The sequence below is a fragment of the Salmo trutta genome, chromosome 9, assembly GCF_901001165.1.
Source record: "Salmo trutta chromosome 9, fSalTru1.1, whole genome shotgun sequence".
In the NCBI taxonomy this organism is placed as follows: Eukaryota; Metazoa; Chordata; class Actinopteri; order Salmoniformes; family Salmonidae; genus Salmo; species Salmo trutta.
In genome coordinates, this window is record NC_042965.1 from 24,167,583 (window position 1) to 24,187,873 (window position 20,291).

The 20,291-nt window shown below is 43.4% G+C and overlaps 1 protein-coding gene across 1 annotated transcript in view; it reads left to right on the forward strand.

Annotated features, from left to right (window-relative positions):
• Nucleotides 1-20,291, forward strand: part of LOC115200254 (serine incorporator 5) — a gene marked incomplete in the record, with an annotated part of 40,909 nt that overhangs the window by 14,676 nt on the left and 5,942 nt on the right. Inside the window, 3 exon segments of the mRNA XM_029763166.1 lie at nt 2,888-3,055; nt 12,671-12,849; nt 13,177-13,259. Of these exon segments, the coding sequence (XP_029619026.1) occupies nt 2,888-3,055; nt 12,671-12,849; nt 13,177-13,259 (430 nt within the window).

Sequence of the window (20,291 nt, forward strand, 5' to 3'; positions counted from 1 at the left end):
GTAGGCCTACTGTATCTCTGATTGGCTATGGCGCATCGGCCTGTGTAGAGTCCCATCCTGGGGATTTGGTTTTATGTACTGCAGTCTATTAATTGTCCAAACTTACAGCTGCTTTCCCACTATATTCCTATAGAAATTTCACAAATGCCTTACTCTACATCATTCCCAAACACTCTATGAAAATGGCCATATCTAAGTGCTTGCTTGTCAGAAATGTTTAAAAAAAATCTTCCTGGGGGTCTATATGAACAGATTTTAATAAGATTTAATGTTGCTAAAACACTGTCAGTTCCATAATAGTCCACAGATGCTAAGACGCAATAGTCCAGCATCCCATCGTGAAATAGCTACCCGGCTTTGAGACCACTATCCGCAAGAGACCAGAGCCCGAAAGTGCACCTCCCCCAAATTCCCATCCAACACGGTTCTGGTACGCATCCTATATTCATTTCAATGTGTTGACAGTTGGAGAAATTGCTTGAGCTGCACTGAGAATTCAAAAAGTATGAAAGACAATATTTAAGAACACAGCTGTGTGTACACGTACATGTTTTGGACCATGATAAACCCTTTAGATAGACAGGATTAAGACCTACAGAGGCCTACAGAGTTTGTGACAGTATGTTATATGGCAGTAAAGCCTACCATCTGAGATGAGGTCTAAATTGTGTTCTAGGCCTGTCTGTTACGTAATCTGTGTATTATACAGGAACGGATGTAAAGCCAGATATGGTCTGAGCCCGTGCTTAACCCTATGATACCACAGTAAAGTGTGTCTTTGATATTGTCTGGGTGTGGGTGTGTGTGTGTGCGCGCAGTCTCAGCGTGTGTGTGTTTGTAACGGTCTGATGTGTTCTGTTCCGGTGCTAATGCCAGTACTCTGTGGTATGCTCCAGACCCGTGCTCCTCTAGCCTCTAAATCACATCACATTTTATTGGTCACATACACATATTTAGCAGATGTTATTGCAGGTGTACCAAAATGCTTGTGTTCTTAACTCCACCAGTGCAGTAGTATCTAACAATTCACAACAATACACACTACCAGCCAGGGATCTGCTCAAGCTCCTCTAACTCCTGCCAACTAGCCAAGACTCCTGAGATTCCTGCTCAACAACGTTTTGGCTGCGTCAACGACTTTCCTTCTCTCTCTCTGTGCATTTTCCTGAGTTGTTAGCAGCAGTGACTGGCTTTAGTTTAGATTTTAAGTAGAGGTCGACCGATTATGATTTTTCAACGCCGATACCGATTATTGGAGGGCCAAAAAAGGCCGATACCGATTAATCGGCCGGTTTTATTTATTTGTAATAATGACAAATAAATAACAATTACAACAATACTGAATGAACACTTATTTTAACTTAATATAATACATTAATTAAAATCAATTTAGCCTCAAATAAATAATGAAACATGTTCAATTTGGTTTAAATAATGCAAAAACAAAGTGTTGGAGAAGAAAGTAAAAGTGCAATATGTGCCATGTAAAAAAGCTAACGTTTAAGTTCCTTGCTCAGAACATGAGAACATATGAAAGCTGGTGGTTCCTTTTAACATGAGTCTTCAATATTCCCAGGTAAGATGTTTTAGGTTGTAGATATTATAGGAATTATAGGACTATTTCTCTCTATACGATTTGTATTTCGTATACCTTTGACTATTGGATGTTCTTATACGCACTTTAGTCTTGCCAGTGTAACAGTATAGCTTCCGTCCCTCTCCTCGCTCCTACCTGGGCTCGAACCAGGAACACATCGACAACAGCCACCCTTGAAGCAGCGTTACCCACGTAGAGGAAGGGAAAAAAATACTCCAAGTCTCAGAGCGAGTGACGTTTGAAACGCTATTAGCGCGCACCCGGCTAACTAGCTAGCCATTTCACATCGGTTACACCAGCCTAATCTCGGGAGTTGACAGGCTTGAAGTCATAAACAGCGCAGTGCTTGAAGCATTGCGAAGAGCTGCTGGCAAAACGCACGAAAGTGCTATTTTGAATGAATGCTTACGAGCCTGCTGCTGCCTACCATCGCTCAGTCAGACTGCTCTATCAAATCATAGACTTAATTATAACATGGATTTCTTTTAGCTAAATATGCAGGTTTAAAAATATATACTTGTGTATTGATTTTAAGAAAGGCATTGATGTTTATGGTTGGAGCAACGTGTACCTAAGCGATTATATGCAATGCAGGACAGGCTAGATAAACTAGTAATATCATCAACCATGTGTAGTTAACTAGTGATTATGATTGATTGATTGTTTTTTATAAGATAAGTTTAATGCTAGCATCTTACTGCATTCGCGTAATCTCGTGGAGTGCAATGTAAAGCAGGTGGTTAGAGCGTTGGACTAGTTAACCGTAAGGTTGCAAGATTGAATCCCTGAGCTGACAAGGTAAAAATCTGTCGTTCTGCCCCTGAACAAGGCAGTTAACCCACTGTTCCTAGGCCGTCATTGAAAATAAGAATGTTCTTAACTGACTTGTCTAGTTAAATAAAGGTAAAATAATAATAATAATAATTTAAACAAAAAACAAAAAATCGGCCAAATAGGTGTCCAAAAATACCGATTTCCGATTGTTATGAAAACTTGAAATCGGCCCCAATTAATCGACCATTCCGATTAATCGGTCGACCTCTAATTTTAAGGGCGCGGTTTGGTTTCCCAGACAAAGATTAAGCCAAGTCCTGGACTAAAAAGCACGCTCAATGAATAATCTTAAATCTCAATGGGTAATATTAAATCTTAATGGAGAATCATACATCTAAATGGAGAATCTCCTACTTGGAGAGGCTTACTCTGTGTCCAGGAAACCGTCCCATAATGTTGTTATTGAGCATGCATAATGACAGTATACTGAAAGTCTTCTCTTCTGTCCTGGTGTAGCTGGCGTGCTGCTGTGGCTCGGCAGCCTGCTCCTGTTGCTGTGGCTGCTGTCCTAAGATCAAGCAGTCCACATCAACACGCTTCATGTATGTCCTCTACTTCCTCCTGGTCACCATCGTCTGTGTCGTCATGATGTCACCTACTGTGGAACAGGAGATGAGGGACCATGTGAGTACACACACGTGCACATTTAGACGCACGCACTCTTCTTTACATGCATCCACACACACACAAGGAACATGTACACACATGCTCACACGCACATAGGGGCCTACATATCTGGCCTTGTCTTGTTTCCTGCCTTGATGTTGGTTAATACATGGAGATATAGTAGAGCTCTAGAATAGTTTTGGAAGCTTTAAACTCCACATAAACCCTGTAATAAAGCCTTCCCTGGCACAGCAGAGTGGAGCAGAGCTATGGAAAACGCTGCTGGTGTGGTTTCCTGGGTGTGTAATTGTATGGTAGTAAGGAGGGCCTAGTTTACTACAGGCTGCCACAGGGGCTAACACAGACATTAACTCCAGGTGGTGAGGGTAGGCAACAACACATCCGCCACGCAGACCCTCAACACGGGGGCCACTCAGGGGTGTGTGCTTAGTCCCCTCCTGTACTCCCTTTTCACCCACGGTTGTGTGGCCGCACTCAACTCCAACACCATCATTAAGTTTGCCGATGACACAATGGTGGTAGGCCTGATCACCAACAACAACCTCTCCCTCAACGTCAGTAAGACTAAGGAGCTGATCGTGGACTACAGGAAACGGCGGGCCAAGCACACCCCCATTCACATCGACGGGGCTGTTCTACAGCTGCAGCATCGAGAACATCTTGACTGGCTGCATCACTGCCTGGTATGGCAACTGCTTGGCATCCGAATGCAAGGCGCTACAGAGGGTAGTGTGTAGGGCTGTTGCGGTGGCCGTATTACCACCACACCGGCAGTCATGAGTCATGACCGTAGTAAAATTCTACGTGACCGTTGAGTCAGGGTATTTTCCTCGTGTGTACTCTGGACGTGTTAGTAGTACCCAACTCACTAACGATCATCAGGTCATCAGGTCCTAATGGTGAATGCACCAATTTGTAAGTCGCTCTGGATAATGACGTAAATGTAAATGTAACGATCATCAGGTCCTAATGGCCTGGTACTCAGGGCTCTATTGTCCCTCTAACCACTCTGATATGTGTTAGTAGTACCCGACTCACTAACAATCATCAGGTCCCAATGGCCTGGTACTCAGGGCTCTATTGTCCCTCTAACCACTCTGACATGTGTTAGTAGTACCCAATTTACTAATGATCATCAGGTCCTAATGGCATGGTACTCAGGGCTCTACTGTCCCTCTAACCACTCTGACATGTGTTAGTAGAACCCAACTCACTAACGATCATCAGGTCCTAATGGCCTGGTACTCAGGGCTCTATAGTCCCTCTAACCACTCTGACATGTGTTAGTAGAACCCAACTCACTAACGATCATCAGGTCCTAATGGCCTGGTACTCAGGGCTCTATTGTCCCTCTAACCACTCTGACATGTGTTAGTAGAGCCCAACTCACTAACGATCATCAGGTCCTAATGGCCTGGTACTCAGGGCTCTATTGTCCCTCTAACCACTCTGACATGTGTTAGTAGAGCCCAACTCACTAACGATCATCAGGTCCTAATGGCCTGGTACTCAGGGCTCTATTGTCCCTCTAACCACTCTGACATGTGTTAGTAGAACCCAACTCACTAACGATCATCAGGTCCTAATGGCCTGGTACTCAGGGCTCTATTGTCCCTCTAACCACTCTGACATGTGTTAGTAGAACCCAACTCACTAATGATCATCAGGTCACTAATGGCCTGGTACTCAGGGCTCTACTGTCCCTCCATCTAATGGCCTGGTACTCAGGGCTCTATTGTCCCTCCATCTAATGGCCTGGTACTCAGGGCTCTATTGTCCCTCCATCTAATGGCCTGGTACTCAGGGCTCTATTGTCCCTCCATCTAATGGCCTGGTACTCAGGGCTCTATTGTCCCTCTAACCACTCTGACATAAATGCTATTGAAAGTCTCATCAAACACTTATCTTCAAAACAGTATGTGCTTTTAAATCTCACCACACTGTGATTGATCAATTTGAACAGGTTGAAACTGATTGGAAAACATGGTCGTTGTGGATGTTGTTTCAAAGCCTAACAATGAAATGGACAGCGCTTTCTATATGCATATAAGAGCTTATGCATACGCATAGGTCTATATATGAGCTGAAGCCTGAAACTAAACCTGAATTAAAATTATACAGTACATAACCTACCACATAGAACACATGCCAGAAAAACATACAAAACATACAGATTTAAGATACATAATTGGTCTAGCTTATATTAAACGAATCCAGAGTTAGCCTACAATTATAGTGAATCTGTATTTGATTTTGAATATCCTAGTAATAGGGAATTGTTTATATTTTCATAAGGAATAGGCCGACACATTAAGCTGCTATATGTAATATCTCACCACCATGAGTTTCCATCTCCTCTTTCCTTCATTCCTTTCACCAGTGCGCAGAAAGAGGGGCTGTCAACAGTTAAATGAAACATGTTTAGTTGTGAAAACATGTTACTATCGATGTTCCTGAACACATTTCACTTCTTATCCCAAATAAAGCACCCACTGGGTAGCTGCAGGAACAGGGCTGGAGAGCCCATGGAATACAGAGTACTGGGTAGCTGCAGGAACAGGGCTGGAGAGCCCATGGAATACAGAGTACTGGGTAGCTGCAGGAACAGGGCTGGAGAGCCCATGGAATACAGAGTACTGCGTAGCTGCAGGAACAGGGCTGGAGAGCCCATGGAATACAGAGTACTGGGTAGCTGCAGGAACAGGGCTGGAGAGCCCATGGAATACAGAGTACTGGGTAGCTGCAGGAACAGGGCTGGAGAGCCCATGGAATACAGAGTACTGGGTAGCTGCAGGAACAGGGCTGGAGAGCCCATGGAATACAGAGTACTGCGTAGCTGCAGGAACAGGGCAGGAGAGCCCATGGCATACAGAGTACTGGGTAGCTGCAGGAACAGGGTAGGAGAGCCCATGGCATACAGAGTACTGGGTAGCTGCAGGAACAGGGCTGGAGAGCCCATGGAATACAGAGTACTGGGTAGCTGCAGGAACAGGGCTGGAGAGCCCATGGAATACAGAGTACTGGGTAGCTGCAGGAACAGGGCTGGAGAGCCCATGGAATACAGAGTACTGCGTAGCTGCAGGAACAGGGCAGGAGAGCCCATGGCATACAGAGTACTGGGTAGCTGCAGGAACAGGGTAGAAGAGCCCATGGCATACAGAGTACTGGGTAGCTGCAGGAACAGGATTGGAGAGCCCATGGCATACAGAGTACTGGGTAGCTGCAGGAACAGGGTAGGAGAGCCCATGGCATACAGAGTACTGGGTAGCTGCAGGAACAGGGCTGAAGAGCCCACGGCATACAGAGTACTGGGTAGCTGTAGGAACAGGGCTGGAGAGCCCATGGCATACAGAGTACTGGGTAGCTGCAGGAACAGGGCTGGAGAGCCCATGGCATACAGAGTACTGGGTAGCTGCAGGAACAGGGCTGGAGAGCCCATGGCATACAGAGTACTGGGTAGCTGCAGGAACAGGATTGGAGAGCCCATGGCATACAGAGTACTGGGTAGCTGTAGGAACAGGGCTGGAGATCCCATGGCATACAGAGTACTGGGTAGCTGCAGGAACAGGATTGGAGAGCCCATGGCATACAGAGTACTGGGTAGCTGCAGGAACAGGGTAGGAGAGCCCATGGCATACAGAGTACTGGGTAGCTGCAGGAACAGGGCTGAAGAGCCCATGGCATACAGAGTACTGGGTAGCTGCAGGAACAGGATTGGAGAGCCCATGGCATACAGAGTACTGGGTAGCTGCAGGAACAGGATTGGAGAGCCCATGGCATACAGAGTACTGGGTAGCTGCAGGAACAGGGTAGGAGAGCCCATGGCATACAGAGTACTGGGTAGCTGCAGGAACAGGATTGGAGAGCCCATGGCATACAGAGCACTGGGTAGCTGCAGGAACAGAATTGGAGAGCCCATGGCATACAGAGTACTGGGTAGCTGCAGGAACAGGGTAGGAGAGCCCATGGCATACAGAGTACTGGGTAGCTGCAGGAACAGGGCTGGAGAGCCCATGGCATACAGAGTACTGAGTAGCTGCAGGAACAGGGCTGGAGAGCCCATGACATACAGAGTACTGGGTAGCTGCAGGAACAGGGCTGGAGAGCCCATGGCATACAGAGTACTGGGTAGCTGCAGGAACAGGTCTGGAGAGCCCATGGCATACAGAGTACTGGGTAGCTGCAGGAACAGGGCTGGAGAGCCCATGGCATACAGAGTACTGGGTAGCTTCAGGAACAGGGCTGGAGAGCCCATGGCATACAGAGTACTGGGTAGCTGCAGGAACAGAGCTGGAGAGCCCATGGCATACAGAGTACTGGGTAGCTGCAGGAACAGGGCTGGAGAGCCCATGGCATACAGAGTACTGGGTAGCTGCAGGAACAGGGCTGGAGAGCCCATGGCATACAGAGTACTGGGTAGCTGCAGGAACAGGGCTGGAGAGCCCATGGCATACAGAGTACTGGGTAGCTGCAGGAACTGGGCTGGAGAGCCCATGGCATACAGAGTACTGGGTAGCTGCAGGAACAGGGCTGGAGAGCGCATGGCATACAGAGTACTGGGTAGCTGCAGGAACAGGGCTGGAGAGCCCATGGAATACAGAGTACTGGGTAGCTACAGGAACAGGGTAGGAGAGCCCATGGCATACAGAGTACTGGGTAGCTACAGGAACAGGGTAGGAGAGCCTACCCAACATCAGTGAAACGAACCGGCAGGAAAGTGGCCTCCATTCGCAGTTCCAGTGCATATTGATAACATGTATTTATCCTCCTACCCCTGTTCCTGCCCTTTTGATAATGGGCCATTCTAAATTGAAAGTAATTTGACATATTTGTAAAGACAATATTAAATTGAGAATAGTTTGATGGGTGAAAATATGATCAGTTGATAAGAAAACAGCATGTGCAGCCTGAGGCAGGGAACAGAGCGGAAGGTTTTATTGTGACATTCTCAAGTCATCAATAGCCTATAGTCGCATCATGCCGCCCATATATCTTTATATTTCTAGGGCATTCTATCGTTTGTATCATTGACATCTAAAGTTTCCATATACCCCCAAGACATGCTAACCTCTCACCATTACAATAACAGGGGAGGTTAGCATATTTGTGGGGTATGATATTTGTGCGTCTGTAACTTTCTCACTCATCATTATTCACGATTAATTCAGGATTATCTGTAGTCAAGGTAGCATCCACATTAATGTAGAAGTGTTTATACATATATTATATTCTTATTTACAATAAAAGTGACTCCAAAATGGCACAATACACAATTACCATTTATTTCTATTGGACACAAAATAATCTGAAACACAACCAAAACAAACAGAACATGCATCCAACAACTTTGTAGAGTCACAAGCTTGATGTAATCATTGCGTTTTAGGAATATGGGACCAAATACTAAACTTTTGACTACTTTGATACACATAAGTGAATTTGTCCCAATACTTTTGGTACCCTGAAATGAAGGGACTATGTACAAAAGTGCTGTAATTTCTAAACGGTTCACCCGATGTGGATGAAAATAACCTCTAATGAAAGATGACAGTCTGCACTTTAACCTCATAATCATTGTATCATTTCAAATCCAAAGTGTTGGAGCACAGAGAGCCAAAACAACAAAACATTTGTCACTGTATTTATCAGACTGTTACTGTCCTACTGGGCACACACGGGTTGAATCAATGAAATGATTTTGAACCAACGCGGAAATAGACATTGCACTGACGTCTGTGCCCAGTGGGATGGCACTGACTGTGACTACTCTACCACTGAAAGAGCTGTCAAAGACTCTCCCTCTCTCTTTGTATAGAGCAGACTTCCTGCTGTTTAGCTCCATATGAAACAGACATTCTGTAAAAGGAACAGCCAGGCACAAAATGGCTACCATGGCTAAATGGCTATCTGTCTGTTAGACACACATGATGAACACTTTACACCAGCACAGTGCGGACACACACACACACAGCGCAGTGGGCAGTCTAAAAGATGAGAGCGCGGTCATTGTGTATGTGTGTGAGAGAGCGTTGGTCTTTTGTCAGTAGATTTACAGCAGTGAGAGTCAGCGCTGTCCTTCTCCTAATCAAACCTCTATCGACATGCTAATCAGCTCCTTCACACCACACAAAGACTACAGAAACAGCCTGTTATATTACTGCCAACTGATCTGTATCCTACTACACCGTGTCTATAGTGGCTGTGGTACTGAACTATGACAGCTCTATCCAGTGACTGGCCGACAATACTACAGCCATGTTAGGGGTGTCCGACTCAACCTATAATCTAGAAAGTGGAACAGTCAGGTGACGTAGACCAAAGGACATTTGAGGTTTTTGTTAGTTAGTTTGGATAGAGCAGAACTTATGTACCAGGAAGCTACTACAAGTGAAAGCTGATGCAAGGCTCCAGGGCAGCTTTATAAAGGACATTCCAACACACAGTCAGTCTCTCACTGGTTTAAAACACTTTTATATAGAGACTCCCTCCGCCCAGCGTTGGAGCAGCTGTCTTTATTTCCTATAGAAATGACTCAAGTGACTCTTGCTCGGTCTTTCCACTTTCTATAGGCATTCTCACTCCCTCCCTCTCTGTCCCTTTATGTAGGCCTACATCTCTTCCCTCCTCTCCTCTCCTCTCCTCTCCTCTCCTCTCCTCTCTCTCTCTCTCTTTTTCTATACATCCCCCTCGCTCTCTCACTCACTCTCTCTCTCTTTCTCTCTTTCTGTCATTTGTTCTCTCTGCTGAAAGCAGGCTGGTAATTTATTCATCCCTGTCTTTGTTTGATGTGGCTGACAGCCTCAGTAACATGCCAGAGAGAAAGAGAAAGACGGTTTGATGGAGAGAAAGAAATAGGGCTTGGTGGAGAGAAAGAGGGTTTGGTGTCGCTGCCTGTTCCTTTTTCAGCTTGTTTAGAAGCGTGACGCTCAGCATGGACCCTATTAACTCTACTCTGACTGACGACTGGGCTCCTCTGTCCTCTGGGGAACACACACACACGTGCTGTGATTTGTATGATCATTCCTTTTTTAATTAGAATAATATTTGTTTCTCAATTTTTTTTCAAAAGGTTTCTCCCCACTCCAGATACAAACGTATACATACGAACAACAACTTACAGACACACATAAATAGAGGTCGACCGATTATGATTTTTCAACGCCGATACCGATTATTGGAGGACCCAAAAAGCCGGTGCCGATTAATCGGCCGATTTTATTTATTTATTTGTAATAATGACAATTACAACAATACTGAATGAACACTTATTTTAACTTAATATAATACATCAATAAAATCAATGTAGCCTCAAATAAATAATGAAACATGTTCAATTTGGTTTAAATAATGCAAAAACAAAGTGTTGGAGAAGAAAGTCCAAGTGCAATATGTGCCATGTAAAAAAGCTAACGTTTAAGTTCCTTGCTCAGAACATGAGAACATATGAAAGCTGGTGGTTCCTTTTAACATGAGTCTTCAATATTCCCAGGTAAGATGTTTTAGGTTGTAGATATTATAGGAATTATAGGACTATTTCTCTCTATACGATTTGTATTTCATATACCTTTGACTATTGGATGTTCTTATAGGCACTTTAGTCTTGCCAGTGTAACAGTATAGCTTCCGTCCCTCTCCTCGCTCCTACCTGGGTTCGAACCAGGAACACATCGACAACAGCCACCCTTGAAGCAGCGTTACCCACGTAGAGGAAGGGGAAACTACTACTCCAAGTCTCAGAGCGAGTGACGTTTGAAACGCTATTAGCGCGCACCCGGCTAACTAGCTAGCCATTTCACATCGGTTACACCAGCCTAATCTCGGGAGTTGATAGGCTTGAAGTCATAAACAGCGCAGTGCTTGAAGCATTGCGAAGAGCTGCTGGCAAAACGCACAAAAGTGCTATTTTGAATGAATGCTTACGAGCCTGCTGCTGCCTACCATCGCTCAGTCAGACTGCTCTATCAAATCATAGACTTAATTATAACATAATAACACACAGAAATACGAGCCTTAGGTCATTAATATGGTCGAATCCGGAAACTATCATCTCGAAAACAAAACGTTATTCCTGTTACATTGCACAATCTTCAATGTTATGTCATAATTACGTAAAATTCTGGCAAATTAGTTCGCAACGAGCCAGGCGACCCAAACTGTTGCATATACACTGACTCTGCGTGCAATGAACGCAAGAGAAGTGACACAATTTCACCTGGTTAATATTGCCTGCTAACCTGGATTTCTTTTAGCTAAATATGCAGGTTTAAAAATATATACTTGTGTATTGATTTTTAGAAAGGCATTGATGTTTATGGTTGGAACAATGTGTACCTAAGCGATTATATGCAACGCAGGACAGGCTAGATAAACTAGTAATATCATCAACCATGTGTAGTTAACTACTGATTATGATTGATTGATTGTTTTTTATAAGATAAGTTTAATGCTAGCTAGCAACTTACCTTAGCTTCTTACTGCATTCGCGTAACCTCGTGGAGTGCAATGTAAAGCAGGTGGTTAGAGCGTTGGACTAGTTAACCGTAAGGTTGCAAGATTGAATCACCAAGCTGACAAGGTAAAAATCTGTCGTTCTGCCCCTGAACAAGGCAGTTAACCCACCGTTCCTAGGCCGTCATTGAAAATAAGAATATTCTTAACTGACTTGCCTAGTTAAATAAAGGTCTAAAAATAAATCAATAAAAAATCGGCCAAATCGGCGTCCAAAAATACCGATTTCCGATTGTTATGAAAACTTGAAATCGGCCATAATTAATCGGCCATTCCGATTAATCGGTCGACCTCTACACATAAACAATGTCTACATCTCATCTGCCCAGACCTCCCTCCCTAGTGCCTGCATTATTGTTTGCCACTTGTACTTTTTTTTTTTTCTTTACAGATCCATTCTGCCATAATTGTGATATTACCATACCTATAGTGTTAACATGGCTCCTTGTCTCTCTCCGTCTCTCTGTCTGTCTGTCTCCGTCTCTTTGTCTGTCTGTCTGTCAATCTGTCTCTCTCTCCGTCTGTCCGTCTGTCTGTCTGTCTGTCTGTCTGTCTGTCTGTCTGTCTGTCTGTGTCTCTCTGTCTGTCTGTCTTTCTCTGTCTGTCTCTGTCTGTCTGTCTTTCTCTCTGTCTGTCTCTCTCTGTCTCTCTTTCTCTCTGTCTCTGTCTGTCTGTCTCTCTCTCTGTCTCTCTCTTTGTCTGTCTGTCTGTCTGTCTGTCTGTCTGTCTGTCTGTCTGTCTGTCTGTCTGTCTGTCTGTCTGTCTGTCTGTGTCTCTCTGTCTGTCTGTCTGTCTGTCTGTCTGTCTGTCTGTCTGTCTGTCTGTCTGTCTGTCTGTCTCTCTTTGTCTCTTTGTCTGTCTGTCTTTGTGTCTGTCTCTCTCTCGGTCTGTCTGTCTGTCTGTCTGTCTGTCTGTCTGTCTGTCTGTCTGTCTGTCTGTCTGTCTGTCTGTCTGTGTCTCTCTCTGTCTGTCTCTCTCTCTCTCTCTGTCTCGCTTTCTCTCTGTCTGTCTCTCTTTGTCTGTCTGTCTGTCTGTCTGTCTGTCTGTCTGTATGTCTGTCTCGCTTTCTCTGTCTCTGTCTGTCTCTGTCTCTCTGCGTTTTAGATCCCGTTATACAGGGACCTGTGTGAGAAGCTGAATGCTGGTGAGAACTGCTCTACCTTGGTGGGTTACTCTGCTGTGTACAAAGTCTGCTTCGGCATGGCCTGCTTCTTCTTCTTCTTCTGTATCTTCACCCTACGAGTCAACTCTGCCACTGGCTGCCGCGCCGCCATACACAACGGGTATGTGCACTGTCTACAGTATCAGTGTGTGTGTATGTGTGTGAATCTGTTTATTAATCTGTGTGTGTGTGAATCTGTTTAGTAATCTGTGTGTGTGTGTGTGAATCTGTTTAGTAATCTGTGTGTGTGTGTGAATCTGTTTTTTAATCTGTGTGTGTGAATCTGTTTAGTAATCTGTGTGTGTGTGTGTGAACCTGTTTAGTAATCTGTGTGTGTGTGAATCTGTTTAGTAATCTGTGTGTGTGTGAATCTGTTTATTAATCTGTATGTGTGTGTGAATCTGTATTAACCTGTGTGTGTAGTGATGTTTGTCTCTCTCTCTGACAGGTTTTGGTTCCTGAAGTTCATAGCCTTGTTGGCCTGCTGTGTTGGAGGATTCTTCCTGCCAGAGCAGGACATCTTTCTGGAAGGTATGGACCCTTATGTCCCTTTACTGTCCCTAGTCTTTATTCTCTCCATACAGTCCCTCCCTCCCCCTCCTCCCTGAGAGGAGAGACACTGCTCTGTCACACTGTGGTGTCTCAACTATACTCACCTGGAGAGGTCAGCTTGACTGTCTTTTTAAAGCCTTTCCTAAATCAGCTTTTTTAAATTGTATTGTTTTTATTGAAGGAACACAAAGAAAGTACAAATAAAGTAAAAAAGAACAATAAAAAAGATCTGGCAGTTATAGTGTGTCATACCTTCATCATATTAGTTACATTGACATCTTTGAATTAGACCTTTTCCAAGTACGAAACCCATTTTCCCAGTATTCCTGACCTCTCTCCTCTTGAGCTCTTAAAGCAAAGGTCATACGCTCCATGTGGTGTATTTCTTTTACAATGTTTATCCATTGTGTCACTGTAGGAGGGTCTTTTTGTAGCCATTTCCTAGTGACAGCCTTTTTACTGGCTGCCAGTAGGACCTTCAAGAGGTACTTTTCTCTATTGTGTAAGTTATCAGGTATTTCACCCAAGAACAAAGAAATGAATGTTTGTTTATGTGAAATCCCATTATTTTTCCAATGTTAGATCTTATTTCTCCCCAGTAGGTTTCGATTGCGGGGCAAGTCCAAAAGATATGAGAGTGATCCACCCTCGATAAGCCACATTCTCTCCAACAAGGATGTAGGGAGCCAGTCTGTTTTGATTTCAGTTTAGGTGTTATGAAGAAACTTACAACATTCTTCCAAAATAATTCTCTCCATGACCTTGAGTTGGTGAAGCTTTGTTGAGTCTCTAATATGTTCAACCATGTTTCATCAGTTATTTCAATGTCAAGTTCCTCCTCCCATTTCTGTTTAATATAGTTTGTAGAATGTTTCTTTGAAGATTGAATACCCAAATAGAGATTTGAGATAGTTTTTTTGTTACTCCCCAAGTTGTATGCGTTAGTTAATACTTGAATTAATTTGGGAGGTGCTCGAGGGTCAGTCACTTTTATCTCCCTTAAGAAATAGTGTTGAACTTGTAGGTATCTGTAAAAATCTTGTTTATCCAAGCCATGTTTTTACTTAGGTCCTGGAAGTTATCTAGGTCCCCATTCCTTCTAATTGTACTGAATGATGTGATGCCTTTCAGCGTCCATTGTTTAAATCTGCTGTCCTGAGTTGCAGGGATGAAGCTGGAGTCGTATGCGGGCCAACTCAGCAGTTTGATCTCTCTGTCTAAATGATGTTGCTGAACTAGTCTAAACCATGTCTTCAGAGAGAAATGAATCCACTGATTTTGTCTACTGTATATTTCTATTACCATGTCCTTATTTCCCAAAACTGACTGTGTGGGTGTCTCTGTCAAAGTAGTCTCAATGTCTTTCCATTTGGATTCGTATTCTGAATTGCACCAACACACCAGAGGTCTCATTGGGCTGACACATAATAATCTTTTAGGTTTGGTAAGGCCATACCCCCACAGTTGTTTGGTAATTGTAATGTTGTATATCTAATTGTTGGTCTCTTACTGTTCCAGATAAACCTTGATATCCGTTTATCCCATTCTCTAAACTGTTTAGGTGGGATTTCTATGTGCAGTGATTGGAACAAATACAGTAACCTCGGCAGGATGTTCATTTTGATTGTTTCAATTCTACTACTAAGATCTAAGGGAAGTGAATTCACCTGTCTAGGACATCATTTATTTTCTTGTTGATGTGATCGTAATTCATGCTATAAAGTTTGGGTGTATCTTTTGGCAGATATACTCCAAGATATTTAATGGATGAAGAAGTCAAGTGGAAGTTATACCTACTCTTCAGCTCTTCCGTGGGGTATAATTATATACTAGGGCTTGGGTCTTGTGTACGTTAAGCACATACCCTGAATATGTTCCAAATGTTTTAAAACATCCATCAATCTAGGTCCACTTGAGCCTGGGTATTTAAGGAATAACAGAGCGTCATCAGCATACATGCATATCTTATGTTCACTGTCTCTTATTGTTATTCCCTCTAAGGTTGGGTCCTGTCTTATTGTTATTCCCTCTAAGGTTGGGTCCTGTCTTATTGTTATTCCCTATAAGGTTGGGTTCTGTCTTATTGTTATTCCCTCTAAGGTTGGGTCCTGTCTTATTGTTATTCCCTCTAAGGTTGGGTCCTGTCTTATTGTTATTCCCTATAAGGTTGGGTCCTGTCTTATTGTTATTCCCTCTAAGGTTGGGTCCTGTCTTATTGTTATTCCCTCTAAGGTTGGGTCCTGTCTTATTGTTATTCCCTCTAAGGTTGGGTCCTGTCTTATTGTTATTCCCTATAAGGTTGGGTTCTGTCTTATTGTTATTCCCTCTAAGGTTGGGTCCTGTCTTATTGTTATTCCCTATAAGGTTGGGTTCTGTCTTATTGTTATTCCCTCTAAGGTTGGGTCCTGTCTTATTGTTATTCCCTATAAGGTTGGGTTCTGTCTTATTGTTATTCAATCTAAGGTTGGGTTCTGTCTTATTGTTATTCCCTCTAAGGTTGGGTCCTGTCTTATTGTTATTCCCTCTAAGGTTGGGTCCTGTCTTATTGTTATTCCCTCTAAGGTTGGGTCCTGTCTTATTGCCTGTGCTAATGGTTCGAGGTAGGAGGAGAAGAGCGTGGGTGAAAGATTACAGCCTTGTCTTGCCCCTCGCTCTAATTGTATCGTTCGTGACAAATGTCCATTTATCTTTATTCTAGCAGTTGGACACGAATACAGTGTTTTGATGCACTGTATCACTTCTTTGTTGAAACCAAATCTGTCCATAACTTGGAATAGATAATCCCATCCCACTGAATCAAATGCTTTTTCTGCATCTAGACTGATTAATATTGCACTTGTCTTATTCTGAGTAATGTGGTCCATGACATGTAGTGTTCTCCTTATATTGTCCTGTGTCTGCCTATTTTTTATGAAACCAGTTTGATCTCCGTCAATCTATTCTGGGATTATGTTCTCCATTCCTTTGGCTATTATTGATGCATATAGTTTATAATCCGTGTTAAGAATTGCGATAGGTCTATATGAACTGCATTCCTTCTTATCTTTACCCTCTTTTGGGATTACAGATATGATGTCCTCTCTCCATGACGGTGGGAGACCCTCCTCCCGCAGAGTCCAGTTAATATGATTCAAATGCATTCTGGATTTCATCTCATTTGCATGTGATCTTCTTTGTTTTGTGGTCTTTTATTTTGAAAGCGGTATTCTGTGCTTGTTGTTTCCTGAGTCTCCATGCTAGTAATTTGGTTGCCTTTGAGCCTGCTTCATAATATCGTTGTTTCAGGAACCTGAGCTTTTTCTATACTTCTTCTATATAAAGCTGGTCAATTTCCTGTTTTACCTTTTGAATCTCTCGTAATATAAGAGGATCTTTGTATTGACTATGACATCGTTCTAAGTTTCTTAGTGTTTCCTGTATTTTCAGTAGTTTCTGTGCTTTAATCTTCTTATTGAGAGATGATGTGGCTATGATCTTTCCTCTAATAACCGCCTTAGCTGCATCCCACAATTTAGCAGGAGATACTTCCCCGTTATCGTTATTCTCCAGATAGATGTTCAATTCTGTCTTTATTGATTCCTTGAATGCTAGATCATTCAGCATGCTTGTATTAAGTCTCCATAGAGTATTTCTTGGTTTGCTATCAAGGTGTAGAGTAAGGTAAACTCCATTATGATCTGATAAGTCACTCTGCCTGATCCTACAATCCTTAAGCCTGTGTCTATCTGCACTGTACATGAAAAAATGGTCTAACCTGGAGTATTCAGTGTGGCGGGCTGAGTAAAAAGTATATTCCTTATCGGTCTTGTGGGTGTCACGCCATACATCGAGCAGTCCTAGATCCTGCAATATCCTATTGATCTTTTTAGCAACTAGACTCATTTTCCTATTTTGATTTGTGCTGTCCAATTTTGAGTTTAAAATTGTGTTAAAATCCCCTCCACAGATAAGAGTGCCAGAGGTTTCTGTGGCAATTAAATCAAACACCTTCCCGTAGAAGACCATGTCACTCCCTGGGGGTGCGTAGACATTAAATAATGTAACTTCCTTGTTATCCAGTTTACATTTAACAAGTATAAATCTACCCCCTTGTCTTTTATTTCTGACAAACTCAAAATTAACTGAATTTGGGATCAAGATTGAAACTCCACCTTCTACCCATTTTGTAAGAAGAAAACAAAGTATTCCTATATCCCATTTTCTTGAGTTTCTCGTGTTCAGGTGTGGATAAGTGAGTTTCCTGCCAGAATAGTATGTCAACTCTCTCCCGTTTCATCTCTGCTATTACCTTACTTCTCTTGATGGCACTCCCCAGTCCGTTTACATTGAGACTTATAACCTTAAATTCCCGATGATGCATCGATATAAATACAAAAACCTGTGCACCATATCTGCCTGCTCATCATGAGCCTAAAAATGAATGAAAAATTAAGAATGATAATAAAGTAAACCAAAGTGGGAAAATACTTTGGTATTTGGACTCCCATGTCAGAGGACTGTCTCTTGCCTCTGGGGTTTGAGGGGATGAGCTTGTCCGCAGGAAAGGCCCCTCCCTCAGATATGAAAATGAGTGACGTAGTCACAAACAAGACCTGTTGGAAGCGAAAATAATAAGGGCGCCTATTTCATCGCTTATACACATCGGTTAATTACAAGTGAAAACTACATCGGTCATGCGTACATATCCTGAATCCTCCCCTTGATATGTCCTTCTGTCACCTCGTTGTCAATGTGTCATTAATACTTAGTTAATATATATGTTATTAACGTGACGCTACTTAGTGTGTTCATAAAGAACACTTACTTTTGGCTATTCACCCTTGTTCAGCATTGGGGGAAAATAGGGTAGATATTGTACCTATTGCAATGTCAACCGTAACAACCCAACGTCTTAACAGCTCGCTGTAACTATTCATTCTGTTAAATCCTCTTCAGTGTCTGCCATCTTCCTGTTGGAAATGCCTGAGTCTCTCTCGGATGTGAACGTCCTCTTGCCGAGGTGGTTTCCCTCTTTCTCCATGGCTCTGCTTGTCGATAACGATCCATGGGAGAGCCTGCTCGAGTCGCCTTTCTCCTGGCGGTATACTCCACTGGGATGCCCCTCGACTTCAGATCCTTAGCCGCCTCGTCTGCATGCTCGTATGTAACCGGGCCATTTTCCAGAAATACCCGCATTTTTGCCAGGAATGGTGTTTGGAAGCGTATACCCTTCTCTTTAAGTGCTTTCTTAATGGGGGTGTATTCTTTCCTTCTTTTCAGTATCTCTCCCGCGTAGTCATGATCAAAGAACACTCGTTGGCCTTGGAAGCTAACAGGCTTTTTCCAGGTTGCATGTAAGACTCTCTTTGACTGAGAATTTTAGGAACCGTACTACTATTGATCTTGGTGGGGCGCCGCTGGGGGGTTTTGGGGCCAGAGCTCGGTGTGCTCTCTCAATTCCCAGGTCAGTGTCGTCTTTGAATAGACCCTCCACGAATTTGGGCATAGAGTCTTTTTCTGCGCCCTCTACTACGTTATACAGTATAATGTTGTTTCGACGTGAGAAACCTTTGAGTTCTGTCACTTTTGCCTGTAGAGCGTGTTGGTTTTTCAGTGACTGTTCAAGTATTTCCTTGACTGTGGAGTTCCATGTGTCCGTTTCCCCAATGCGCTGTTCTGCGTCTCCCATTCTTGTAGATAAGCTGTGAAGTTGTAATTTGTTTTCTTCAAGTTTCTGGTTAATGTCTTTCTTGAACTCATTTAGTTCCTTTCTTACATCTTCTCGAAGTTCCTCTCGTAAGCCTGTGAGCGCCTCGCGCAACTCCTCCTTTATCACCTCACGAAATGAGGGTTATTTTGCTGCTGCTATCTAATTTGCGCTAGCGTTAGCCATCTCGGGTTCATCGACGATTATATCTTCTGCTGTCTTGTTACGGGCTGTTGTTGTAGCTCTGCAACCTTTTCCTATTTTCTCCTTTTCCATTTTGCTTAAGTTATTACAATTCTCTGAGTAAATACTTGAATCTAGAGGGGGAAATACCCAACCGATGTGCAGTACGAAAAACTAGGCAGCCATTTCTGAAGTTGCGTCACCGGAAGACCCTAAATCAGCTTTGAGAGAAGAGAGGGGGAGTAAAGAGAGAGAAAGAGAGAGGAAGGAGTCTGTTATCTGCTCCCTTCAGAGGAGAGGACTGGTGCATCTGCAGGCTTTAGTTATCATGTGTGTGTACAGTGATAATCTAGTCCCTGTGGTTGTCTATGGGATGACGACAAACACGGGGTTATGCAGAAGTCAAGTGTACACACCCTGCAGAAGATATGGAACAAGAGCTTTGCAGTATTTCAAATGTATGATCTCTGCCTTTCTTCCTCCCTCCCTCCCTCTCTCTCTCCAATCTCTTCCCTTCTCTCTGTCTCTCTCTCTTGTCTTTTCCTCTCTCCTCTCTCTCTCTCTCTGTCTGTCTCTTGTCTTTTCCTCTCTCCTCCTCTCTCTGTCTCTCTGTCTCTCTCTTGTCTTTTCCTCTCTCCTCCTCTCTCTGTCTCTCTGTCTCTCTTGTCTTTTCCTCTCTCCTCCTCTCTCTGTCTCTCTCTTGTCTTTTCCTCTCTCCTCCTCTCTCTCTCTGTCTCTCTCTTGTCTTTTCCTCTCTCCTCCTCTCTCTCTCTCTGTCTCTCTCTTGTCTTTTCCTCTCTCCTCCTCTCTCTGTCTCTCTGTCTCTCTCTTGTCTTTTCCTCTCTCCTCCTCTCTCTGTCTTTCTCTTGTCTTTTCCTCTCTCCTCCTCTCTCTCTCTCTCTGTCTTTCTCTTGTCTTTTCCTCTCTCCTCCTCCTCTCTCTCTCTCTCTCTCTCTCTGTCTCTTTCTTGTCTTTTCCTCTCTCCTCCTCTCTCTCTCTCTCTCTGTCTCTCTCTTGTCTTTTCCTCTCTCCTCCTCTCTCTGTCTCTCTGTTTCTCTCTTGTCTTTTCCTCTCTCCTCCTCTCTCTCTCTTCTCTGTGCTTCTCTTTCTTTCCTCTTTTTTTTCTCTTTTTTTCTCCTCTC